The sequence below is a fragment of the Engraulis encrasicolus genome, chromosome 4, assembly GCF_034702125.1.
Source record: "Engraulis encrasicolus isolate BLACKSEA-1 chromosome 4, IST_EnEncr_1.0, whole genome shotgun sequence".
Taxonomy (NCBI): Eukaryota; Metazoa; Chordata; class Actinopteri; order Clupeiformes; family Engraulidae; genus Engraulis; species Engraulis encrasicolus.
This window is the reverse complement of record NC_085860.1, coordinates 34,374,476-34,387,317: the sequence shown is the minus strand read 5'-3', so window position 1 is coordinate 34,387,317 and position 12,842 is coordinate 34,374,476. Positions and strand designations below refer to the sequence as shown.

Sequence of the window (12,842 nt, the reverse complement as noted above, 5' to 3'; positions counted from 1 at the left end):
TTTGTTGCAGCTTTTGAACTAAGGATGCAGCAGAGAATAAGGCCATTCAACAAATGCACTGGACACACAATGGTGGGGATTATTTTTATGTCGCTTTTTTATTGGTTAGGTCATCCAGCTACCTCCCATTTTTATACTTTTTTTAAATATACTATTCAAAGCAATAACAACAACAAAAGAAAACGAAAATTGATTCATAAATTAATATATTTAAAACAGTTTATATATGAAATGGCTGTAAAGGATGTTAACGACCTTATTGAATACTAGGTTGATGCCATTCACACAACAAAAAGTTTTTGATTTCTTCTGTCAGATTTGAACAGACTATTCGTTTTCACTCTAACTCATGTTTTTTTTTGTCTCCATGATACAATAAGATACACATGACACTAATGACAAACAGACAAACCCATGACATGGCTAATGCAAGGTAAGGTGTGTGTGTGTGTGTGTGTGTGTGTGTGTGTGTGTGTGTGTGTGTGTGTGTGTGTGTGTGTGTGTGTGTGTGTGTGTGTGTGTGTGTGTGTGTGTGTGTGTGTGTGTGTGGTGGCTGTGAAGTATTGGGAGAGTTTCCACTTCCCGTTACAACCACCTTCTCAGCAGCACAATCAAGCTCTCAGAAAATATAGTGAAGAATGGATAGGTGTGTGGATGAAGATGTATGTGTGGGGGGTGTGGGTGACATGTTTGTGGTGGAAAGTGGAAAGGTGCGTGTGATCAGATGGTGGTGTGTGTTGTGTGAGTGTGACAGTAATGTAAAGCGAAGGCCTTTTATGATCCAAATGTGTTCTCTCCACTGTAGGCCACGTACAAAAAGCCATCCTCGTCCTTCTCCTTCTCGTACAGCTGTCCCATTGTCAGGCTGTAGGGGGCGACAGTGAGAGAGAGAGAGAGAGAGAGAGAGAGATGGGACAAATCATCATCATTGTCATCATCATATACAGCTCCTTTCCAAAAAAATAATTATAATAGCATGGAAAAGTGCATTTATTTAAATAATTCCATTAAAACCTTCATAGATTATAGATTCATTACCCACAATGTAAGCCATTTCAAGTAACCTATTTCAAGTATTTGATTACTTGTACATAATTTACATATACACTCACGGCCACTTTATTAGGAACACCTGATACAAGTGTTCATTTAGACAAAATTATAATCAGCCAATCACATGGTGGCAACCCCATGCATTTATGCATGTAGACATGGTCAAGCCGATTTGATGCAGTTCATACCGAGCATCATAATGGGTAAGAAAGGCTATTTAAATAACTTTGAACAAGGCATGGCTGTTGGTGCCGAAAGGGCTTGATTTGAGTATTTCAGAAAAGACTGATCTGCTGGGACATTCACACACAACCATCTCTATGGTTTACAAAGAATGGTCCAAAAAAGAAAAAAAATACAGGGAGCGGCGATTCTATGGGCAAAAATGCCTTGCTGATGGCAGAGGAGAATGGGCAAATTTCTGTACAGACAGACAATGAAAGTTTATCTTATCTTATCAGACTGGTTTGAGCTGATACAAAGGCAACATTAAGTCAAATAACCACTCATTACAACCGGGGTATGCATAAGAGAATCTATGACTAGTGTCCTACCCTAATATGTAAACCTTTGCTAGTCTGTTTCTCCCTTAATATTGGTGTCAGATTCACACAAATGCAGTTCTGGGGTGCTACCTTGCTACTAAACAGGCACACCAAGTATGATTGAAATCTGTGTCGGTCGGGTCCCAACGTGTCTGATTTCACGTGAAATGACCCATTTTCTTAGCACAATTTGGGCCCATTAGTACCAATTTATCTTTGTTGGATTGCCACAGCCTCCCCTAGTATTGTTGCAGGCAGTTCAGGCAGTTCTGATTGAAAAAAGCGAGTCCAACCCAGCACTAGAGGTGTTCCTAATAAAGTGGCCGGTGACTGTACATATCCAGCTCAGAAAAAACATGACAAACGTATTTCTGAAATTAGAATACTGTATAGAAGTCACTGGCCATTTTCTTCTATTACCAAACCTGGTTTCATGCTTAAAACTTGACTGTGGCAGATTGCCTGTGTGGTATTGCATGGGACTTACGGAAGCCCAGATTACCGGTCAGCTTTTGGTTGCTGTCAGCTCTTCTTTATTTTTGAGTTTGGTGTCCCTCTCAAATTCATCTTGACAATAACCTAACCCCACTGATTCTCGATTGGGGTCTGGTGAGTTAGATTGCCCATACCCCCAAAGCACCAAAATCTGTTATGCCAATCTACAGCTCCAGGCCATTTTATTAGAATAGCATGAAAAAGTTTATTTATTTCCATAATTCCATCAATAATGTTAAACTGCCATGGATTATAGATTCATGGGCTTCCATAACTCCCATGCACAGTTTCTGCCATTGACTTCAATGTTAAACGCATCATGGCCGTTATTCAGACAGAGAGAGTTCTAACCCAGTATTGAACATTGCATGTTATGTAGAAAGTACCAAATTTCAACTGATTTGATGTGAAACGAATTTTGATGAAGAAAATTGTGATTTTATTACAATATTCTAATGATGCGAATTCCCCAATTCATGTTTTTTTTTAGCTGGAAGGCCAAAATATGTAAAAAGAAAAAATTGAATGATTGGAATAGTTGAACAACTGGGTCATGAATCTACAATCCATGACAGTTTAACATTATTGATGGAATTATGGAAATTAATCAACTTTTTCATGCTATTCTAATAAAGTGGCCTGGAGCCTGGAGTATGGGGTATAATCAAGAGGGGGATGAGGGTCACTCACCAGACCCCAAAACAAGTAAGAGCTGACTAAAAGCATCAAGGATGTTCAGGCCTCCACAGCTCCATGGAATGCCACTGCCATTGGCCTCAATGTTATGCCGCATCATGGAAGGGATTCAGGCAGACATTCATAACCAAGTATTGAGCATTGGCATGTAGTTTAGACAGTACAATATTTTTATAATGAAAAAAAAAATGTGATAATCACAGTATAATTGTAATCCTGTTTTCATGGTGTTGATTAAGCTAGAAGCTTAAGTGGAGTTATCAAAATAACCTTCTCCATGATATTACAGTGGTATCGATACAGCGGCAACATGATACCCAAACATCTGCACACATGTCCACTGTTTTTGAGATTCAGACTGAAACATTTCTGATGTTGATTTCTGTGCTATACTGCATTCAAAGCAAGCTTGTCAGAAGCTGACAGTGAGACCTAGTAAACATCCAGCCCAGCAGCATTTTTGCCGTGTCAATAGAAATAGTTTCCTCATATTTGGCTGAATGTTGCCAGTGGTGTGGTGCCCGTGTCAGTGAAAGTTTCTGCATTGTTAAGTACACAGTGATCTACTGTGCAAGAAGATGCAGGAAACAGTTGCATGAAAGTGAAAATATGCCTTCTGAAATCTTCCCTGTTTAATCCCTATTTCTCATTTGGCTGTGTTTGGCATGTGTCCACAAACACACCCTCAAAGCAAACTGCACTTTCTTGGGGCTGTATTTCAAACGCATCTCTTCTCCACTCACAAACGGTCCAACTATAAAGGTGGAACACTTGATCCACCTCGATCCTTCAGGTCAGTCAGTCAGGATTCCACAAACAGACCTCTTTCCACATGTCCTGCATAAAAGAGCCTTAATCATATCAATCTTGCCTGGCTGCAGCAACCCCCGTGCATTTACGCTCAACAACCATCTGTGCAAGAGCCAGGTAATCCTTAATCAAGACAGAGTCCCGTTTAAGCCTGTCACGATATCCGATAAGTCAATAAATCGGACGGTAACTTTTTACAAGGACGATCACTTTTCTGGCCCCGATAAGTAACGATAAGTTATTTGCGTGGTGTTTTGTTTCCCCTCTCTCCCTTTCTCTACCGTAGCCGTAAGACTAGGCTGGCGCGTTATAGGCCAACGCAGCGCAATGACGCTTAAATGTTGGTGTAATTTTAAGTTTCAGTGCAATTCTGGTTGAAAAGGGTGCATTGATCTGGCTACTTGCGTCTTTAAAAAAGAACGCTGGTGTTCCCGCGCGTCGCTTATAAGCCTCGACAAAGAATCAGCGCTAGAGACTAGGAGCGCAATATTCTTCCAGTCTCTGTCAGCGCATCTGCAACGTTCCTCAGAGAGGGGAATGAACAGCTCCAACACGGAGGCAAATGTTCATTTTGAAACATGCGCAGCAACCCAATATCCACGACGAAGACGTGTTTGTGCAAACATGAAATAGTGGTACCGTCGCGACAAACTTGCTCTGAGGCTGTTATTTTAAACCTCGCCGAGTTTCCCCTATTATTTCAATGCGCCTCCTACCCCGACGGTCGTTGTCTGTTCTTTTTGTGATTTTCGCTATATTTCTTGTTTATTTAGACCTAACAATATGAGTAGGCAGTCCGCAAGCAAATAATGAAGATAAGATTTGTGGATTTAAATCAGCCACACCAGGAGAATGTGAACGCTTGAGCGCGCTACAGGGGAAAACAGAGGCATGGCGACTCATAACTCATAAGATTCAATGTATGGGCGTTCATAAAGGACTTTAAAGTGCGCAGAATTGCAACTTGTTCCAGTCGAGGGTATCCGGGAGGGAGAGAGCGAGAGAGAGAGAGCGCTGCCTGCACCTGGAACTTGTGCATCTGTTCATGCTCTTTTGCTTTTTGCTGATGTTGAAATGCCTTTAACAGGGCTGATTTGGGTTTTGACTGACAATTAGCTAGTAACAACGTGCATTTTGGTGAAATAAGCTGTCTAAGTAATAATTTGTGAATTAACAATACCCCACCAGTAGGTTATTTTACATCACCCCATGGATAGGCCTATAAGCCATTCAGTGTGCTTGAGAAAGATAAATAACAGAAAATATTAAAGTAAGACTATAACTTACCCTAATAATAAATACAAAAAAGCCTATTTAGAGCCTATTGTGCTCCATGAGGATGTAGGCTAATTAAAAACACATATATACATCCCGCCGTGATGCTTTACAAATGTGAAGGGGTGTAGGCACATTTTTATTGCATTTTTACGTCATTATATTGTTTGACACATTTCTTCTTGGAGCAGGCGTCAATCTTAATTAGGCCTATTTAAACCTCTGAGGGTGCTGGCCCAAATGTTAAATTCAATGTTTCAAGAAGGAGGCCGCACCTTGCATAGCAGTGTTTTTTATTGCACATTATATTGTTTGAAAATGGCGAGAGAGACAATATTATCGATTATCGCAATAATTTCTTGTTATCGTTATCGTCTGGCAAAAATTGTTATCGTGACAGGCCTAGTCCCGTTCTTATCATCACTCCGAGTGATATTTACACTGATGGGTTTTATAAAGTGATTACGTGTGTGTTAGGTTGCTGGGAGCAAGTCTGGGTATTAGATGCCTATTATGAGATTGGTGAAACTGAATCATCACATCAAGATTAGTAATATATTCTTTGAAAGAAAGACTTAAGGATCACCTCTGATATTCACCCTTCCGATATTATTTTATTCAACATTTATTTGAGGGGTGTATGTAAATAGTGTTTCTCAACAGGGGCGGTACAGCACCCCCAGGGGGTGTAGGAGAGCTCGGGGGGGGTGTTGAGAAGGATACAGCTGAGAGGGGGCGGTTCTTAGCTACCAATCGGGGCATTAGTCCATTATTTAATTTTGTAATACTAAGGGGAGTGTTGTCAGTCTTATGATGATGTCAAGGGGGCGTTGGGAAGCTTGAGATAAGGCCAAGGGGGCATTTCTTAAAAAAAGATTGAGAACCACTTATCTAAAAGATTCTGAAACAAAACAGCTACTACAGATGTGTGATACGTGAGGTCCCCTTCAATATACTGCAAGTTCTGAAATAAGCAGTTCTTCAGCTATTCCTGACATTATTCTTAGATCAACAATGCTGTGTTTTGTATATAAAATGTCAATATAATTTCAAATGGAAGTCCTCCATAATAAAGGAATCCTCTTTCATGCAGAGGGGGGAAAATGTGACTCACATGGTCATCCACACAGAGCTACTCTTCCAGAAAAGAACAATGTGTACAGAGAGTTGAGAGAGAGAGAGAGAGAGAGAGAGAGGAGGGAGAGGGGGATGCCTTCCAGGGCGAGTCTAGACATGTGCAGACTTCCGCGAGCAGTGGGGGGCATCCAAATGAGATGAGAACCTGACCGGGGCCTGTAGCCATGACCGGGGACTGTGGCAATGTACATGGATTTCCGATGTTGTCACACAATTCGTGCGCACGCAGACAAGAATCCCAAGGTGGCTAGGTGTTTAACATTGGAAGTCCCATTGGAGCAGTGTAGTGCGTGGTTAGAACCGGTTTTCTAGTCGCCTGGATGTTGTAGACGTTTCAGTGTTTTTTTCCTCCATGACCTTACCGTGTGTACATCAGAATCGTTTTATATGCTCTGTCAATTAAGTTATATTGTATCAAGCCAATCACATGTGAGCGCTGCGTTTGAGTGACAGCAGCTTCCAAACAATCAGAGGCTGTGCCTGATCCCAACAACTTGCCTTGTCACCAGTGGCTACCGCTTGGACAATATAGGCCCTCGATACGCTTGCTGCAGGATACGCGTGCGCAGGCACGTTTGGTGCATGAACGCGTTGCCATGTGTATATAATGTCAATTTTGCTAGCGTTAGATACCACACATGTGCGTGTGTTCGATCTCATCAAAATCGCTAGGAGCGATCGCAAGAAAGGGTGGCTTTGTCCCGATGGCTTTGTCCCGGGCCCAGTAAAGGCTGTCAGCGACCCTGTGGATGTGTGTATGAACTGTATGTGTGTAGGTGATTTTTGTCATTGTCTTATATGTATTTAACTGCACATTGGAGACTGGTCAAGCGCAATTTCAAACTTCTATGCAAACCTTGTTACATAGATTTTTGACAATAAATTACACCTGATTTGACATAGTCCTATACCAGTGGTCTACAAATGGCAGCGTGTGGGCCCGATCCGGCCCAGGCATGGCAAACATTTGGCCCGTCGGGTTGGAACAAATGAAAACATATATGTGTGTTGTAGGGATGTTAACCGGTAACCGGTTAACCGATAATCGACCGGATCAACTTTAACCGGTTAAAATTTTCTGCCATCGGTTAACCGGTTGTAGGGATGCACCGATACCGACACTGGTACTGACACCAGCTACGAGTACTACTATTACTCAAAACAATGCAAAATCTTGTCATGTTCTGTGGACTTGAAATCAGCATGGAAAAAAGTGCCACCTCATACATTTACTAACATTTAAATCTACATGGAAATGGACAATAAAAATATCACAGGTGGAAAAAAACAAGGCCATGCATTTATTTTCATTGTATTTTGGTGGTAAAAGGTATCGGTATTGGTACTCGGTATCGGCAAGTACACACATTAATGTATCGGTGGTATCGGTGCATCCCTAACCGGTTGTAATAATATTAATAATTATAATAATAATTTCCTCCCAAAAAACGATAATTTTGAGATTCAATTGATAATTCAGCACTTTCCATCTGGCAACAATGGCTGGACATGGCAGGTCCTGTCTGCGCAGCAAAAAAAAAGGCTTATGTGAAAAATAAAAATGAAAAAAATCAGTGCTGTGCATATCAGGCACGCGAACGTTTTAAAATTTAAGATTACCGGTTAACCACCGGTTAATGAGTCTCAGTAACCGGTTAAGAGTTTTTTCAATTTTCGCCATCCCTAGTGTGTTATAATGGGACCAAACGGTGGGGTGATTTGTTTAGCCCCCAGCCTCATTTGCACTTCATAATTTTGCCCTTGGGGAAAAGAAATTGGAGGCCACTGTCCTATACAGTACATAGACAGATAGCACGGCTTCCTGACTGAAACCGATAGTCATATACTATAACAGCTTCGCTTCAAACCGGAACTTGTCTGTCTTCATGGTGAAAAAGGCTAATTAGAGCTGTATAAGCTGCCCCATTCATTCAGCCCAGGGTTCCTGGATTAGAGCAGTAGATAGAGATTTGCTGTTTTCTAGGACTAGCCAGGAGGAAGGAGTGTTGTGGAGTGGAGCGCAGCACACGGATGATGACTGATGGCAAGGGAGTGGCCCAGCATTGTGTGTGTGTGTGTGTGTGTGTGTGTGTGTGTGTGTGTGTGTGTGTGTGTGTGTGTGTGTGTGTGTGTGTGTGCAAGGTGCATATGGAGCAAGTGGTCATTTTCTCAGGAGAATTCCCTTTCAGCTGAGCAGAGTGTGTACAGGGGCACAGTGGGCTCTCAGGTTACCGGAATGGCCAAGTACACGTTGCACAGAAGGAAGCGTTTAGGACAACGTAACGGTGCCAGAAAATAGCCTGATTATCATCTACGTTCAAATTTCTTTGAGACTTGGTCTGACCAAGACCAGAACAAAAAACATTTCCCAAACGGCATGGTTGACCCGTCTCCCTTGATTTGCTTATGGTTGTTTGCTTACCGACAAAGTGGGAGTAGTTCCCGTATTTTCAGGAACTCAGAAAGTACTTGCATTTGCTCTTGACCTGACTGGTTGCAACACTGAAAGTGTTGCGTCACTAGGAGGGCACAGCCTGACTAGCCAGAAAAGGGACTGGCAGGTGGAAATACAGTATAAGCAAAGCAAATACCAATTGTGAGTCATTTTCATGAAGAGCTTTGAAGAAATCATGAATGGATCACAGCATCGCTAACACATTTTCACAATGTCACTGCCTCAGACTGAGATATAAATTAAGCTACCGGTAATTACTTTATCATTCTGCGATCCTACAATGCGATAAGATACAAAAGCGATGTTGACAGTGATTATTACAGGAATATATTGTACAAGCTGAAGCCACCCTTTTATGACAAAATTTTGCAAGACATGTATACAGAACTTTTCCTACTACGTGCTTGTGCGGCACCTTTTTTTTACCAGTTATGGCTTTGTAATGGCTAGGGGCGGTGCAATGAACCTGCTCTAATGGCAAATAAAGGCTTTTACAACTTCCTTCCGCTAAATGTGAACAATGTTTCTCCTTTGGTTTTTACTGTCCTTACCTACAGATAGAATAACCTTAACAGCCGTCAATAGCCTGCATGCATGTTTGTGACACTTCTCATTCATTAATTCAAAAGTAGGCTGTGTGCAACTTGAAATAGAAGTGGGACTGCAGATGGGTCAAAGACGTCCAAAAAGGAACTGTCATTCAGTGTAACGGATACCTTCTGCTGACTGTAACTGTAAAAAAACATGCTTTTTAAATTGTTTCAAGTGAATGGATGACAGCCAAGGCTTTCATGAATTCACTGGAAAAAAATAAAATAAAAAGAGTCATGTTTCTTACAGTTACAGTCAGTAGAAGGTATCCATTACACTGAATGACAATTCCTTTTTGCACGTCTTTGACCCAGATGTAAAATTAGCCTGAGGCTAACTCTGGTACATCAGAGAGAAATGAAGAGTCTTCGTCACCCGCTTATGCACCCCAGAGGACAAAAGGGCTCAGGTCAAATAAGTCAAGTGAATGGTACAATACATGAACATTTGTGTTCATTGAAATGTAAAAGAAAGTAATAGGTGTGGTTGCCTTCCACATAGCATTCAGGTGTCCACTATGTGACAGATCATGAAATGATGCGTGGCCATACGTACGTACCTGGACTGCGGCACTGTTTTGTCAACAAAGAGGAAGATGGCTTTCTCCGAGGGCAGCTGGATGCGCTTCCTGATGATCCACATGAACTGCGCCACCGTGATGTCGGAAGGCACCAGGTACTTCCTCTTATCGATATCCACAATCTGTGAGCCCGACACCTTCTCCACGATGACCTGAAAAGAACACGGCACACAATACACCTTAAGCACACTTACCTAAACTAACCTAACCCCACTAAAGACAGCATTGTACAGGGAATGAAAGAGGAACAGACAATGAATGCACACACCCTTGGCGAGAAGAAAACAAAAGAGGGGGGCCAGCATTGTCGCAACACTATTCGTTTCAATAATGCATCTGTGACTTGTAGGTCAGCTTACATCCTATTCTGCAGATGACAAAAGCACTGATATCTATAAGCGTTGCCAATTATGTGACCTCGGAGTCGCACAAAAGGGATCAGAGTACTTAAGGTCTCCGTGGAAGAATGTGTCAGGTATTCACCCTTTTGCATCCCCCTCACCCACCTCTGACCTCCTCTGCTTGTGGGGGGAGGGTTGGGGGATGATGCTACATTAAGAGAGGCAGAGCGCCGGCAAGAATCTTGCACCAGTGCCGACAGGTTGAGGCCCACGGGGCGTCAAAGGAAAAGAATTCGGAGCTCAAGAGTCGGCACATGAAGTAAGGGAAGTAAGAAAGACAGACATGGGCGCGGTGTTGTTGTTGTTGTTGTAGTACAGTGGTTCTCAAGCTTTTTTGAACAAACGCCCCCTTGGCCTCATCACAAGCCTCCCAATGCCCCCTTGACCTCATCACAAGCATGACAACACCCCCCTTAGGATTAAACAATTAAATAGACGAATGCCCCCCAATGGCAACTAGGCACCACCCCTTTCAGCTGTATCCTTCTCAATGCCCCCCTAGAGTTCCCTAACGCCCCCTGGGGGGCTGTATCGACCCCGTTGAGAAACACTATTGTAGAACGACATGCCCCATAACACAGAACATAAAGTCTGTCAGACTTCGAGCCGCAGATACTTACCGGAACTCTGTCGGGGTATTTGTTGCGGATTTTGGCAGACTCCACACATCGGTGCTCTGTGTATGCGCAGCAGGAGAGATAAGAGAAGGAAAACAAGAGATAGATTTAATATTGTTAGTTTGGTCACCTGTGGAATGCGCCCACAGACCAAAACAAATCCTATCACATTTTGTGACAGTGAAAGGTATGTGTGTGAAAGGTGGCAAATGCATATTCCATAAATCCAGAGAAATTTTGTGGTGGCTCTTTTATTTGACATCCACACTCTGCTCAGCAAGCACGCGGTGATGATGGTACACTTTCCCTGCTTAGCCAAACCATGTTAATAGCTGTTAGTGCAGTAATGTAGTATACAGTGCCCAGATGTGAACACCTGCATTATTTGAATTTGTAGGGGGATCGTTGAGTTTTAGGTGACATGCATTCATTTTTTTCTTCTAGCTCGCTCGCTCGCTCACTCATGGCTAATAATTCTCCTCAGCGCTAATCATCACTGAGGTTAGATGTTGGAACACTTCCCTAATTAACCCACATAGGGGTGCTACTTTTGGAAACAGCGTCAGGCAGCAGCAAGTAAGCGCTGTACTGCACGTACGAGACACAGACACAGGCACTGCGCTCACTGTGCTGTTTAACAAAAAAAAGTGATGATTTTCCTTAAATGACAAATATTTATGTGCCTGTTTATAGTCCAGCTGTAAAATCTTAATTCCTAATCCCATTGTTGTCCTTAATTACTCTGGAATTTCTGGGTCTTGTAAAGCACTGTGCACATGATGTAAGGGTACTCTCCTGCTCAGATGCAGAGCAGACAGACAGCGACCAGGCACTTAGCCATTACCAACATTATGCGATCAATAAGGAGATCTCTGCAATGGTGTTCCCCACTGCAGCATGCGCTTTAAAACTATGACAAGTTTGGCTAGCACAGAGGGACATGCAGTAAATAAGCAAGCACCCTTGGCTCACTTGAGAGATTTTATGGCACTGTGTTACTGACGTTATGCATTTGAGGAGGGGCAGGATATTGCAATCTTCAACGAGAAGTGACAGCTCTCTTCATGGTTAACTGTTGCAGACTGTGATTAAGCAATGAACATACATCAGTTGCATCACCACTAGTTTATAAAATACAGGATAATGCATGTGCAGGAGAGCTAAATTTCTAGTTGTACCCTATGTCAGATGGTGGCTAGCAGCATAACAAAAGATGTTGCAATGCTATGATTACAATAACCTAGTCTACTAACCATAGCATATCCCTGCTATAAACAAGTTCACTACTTTTACTTGACCACAACATGCTAGGGAACCACGACATGACGTGTGCTCATAGCAGAAGGGAAGGGTTAAAACAGGGTGTCCTTCGGCATATTTTTGTACCAGTAAAACTGCGGCTGCTGTCGGGCGTTAGTTAGCAGCTATCTTGTTGTCACCATTGTCGATGCAAAATCGATTCTAGTGAATGCTAGCATGTAGAGCTACTAGGGAAGCCCAAAGCAAACCTAACGTAGCTGCCAGCGTTCCCAACATGTAAACATCAGGCTCAGGCTATGGCTAGCAGCAGCAGCACACTCCTCAAAAGGTCAAAGTGTGTGGTTGCAAATCACTTACATTTAATGGCAAGACCTCAGACTTGTAAACATGTAAATGGTATGCGGAGGGAAAACCCCAAAGAGAACACAATGTTAACTGCTATAACTAGATGGACTGCATCTAGCCGCTAATGTTAGCTCAATGACTAGGGAAAGCTAGCTAGGAACCATTAGCCAGCAGTTTTACAGTAGTACAAAACCTATGACATAACCATCAAATTTCCCTTTACCTAAGGAATGGTCTTCTTTGAACATCCATTTCATTTTGGCAAACTGCTTGAGCTGTCAGCGTGTCCAAATGACTAAATATTTGCTAGTGCACCGAGCACAGCAACGGAGCGTTAGCGATGTGATCTAATATTACTCAGTACAATGAAAATAAAACTGAAACGTCAACAATGTACGAGTAGTTCCGAGCTGGCTAGCACAAGACATCCAAGTCCTTCGGTTCAGCCCAACGATGACGTCAGTCCTTTGAACATTTGGATATGGGGGACTAGCAATTGAATTCTTATTTTGCAGACATAATTTAATTTGGGTGCAATTCAAATAAATACGCATGTGATATTGTATTTGCAGGTGGACCGAT

At 42.4% G+C, this 12,842-nt stretch overlaps 1 protein-coding gene across 1 annotated transcript; it reads right to left on the bottom strand.

Moving 5' to 3' along the window:
- Positions 1 to 70: 70 nt before the first annotated feature.
- gabarapl2 (GABA(A) receptor-associated protein like 2) lies at positions 71 to 12,715 on the bottom strand. The gene is made up of 4 exons (XM_063197281.1): positions 12,484 to 12,715; positions 10,659 to 10,714; positions 9,617 to 9,789; positions 71 to 865 (listed from the first exon to the last, which is right to left on the bottom strand). The coding sequence occupies exons 1-4, from the start codon at positions 12,515 to 12,517 to the stop codon at positions 775 to 777; spliced, it is 354 nt and encodes a 117-aa protein (XP_063053351.1). The 5' UTR covers positions 12,518 to 12,715; the 3' UTR covers positions 71 to 774.
- Between the last annotated feature and the right edge of the window lie 127 nt (positions 12,716 to 12,842).

Bases quoted from the DNA above. Each gene is read 5' to 3' on its own strand.
- gabarapl2 (XM_063197281.1), bottom strand. From the start codon at position 12,517: ATGAAATGGATGTTCAAAGAAGACCATTCCTTAG. The intron at 10,715-12,483 runs GTAAAGGGAAAT...GCGCATACACAG, and splicing joins CAAAGAAGACCATTCCTTAG to AGCACCGATGTGTGGAGTCT. The intron at 866-9,616 runs GTACGTACGTAT...CGCCCCCTACAG, and splicing joins AAAACAGTGCCGCAGTCCAG to CCTGACAATGGGACAGCTGT.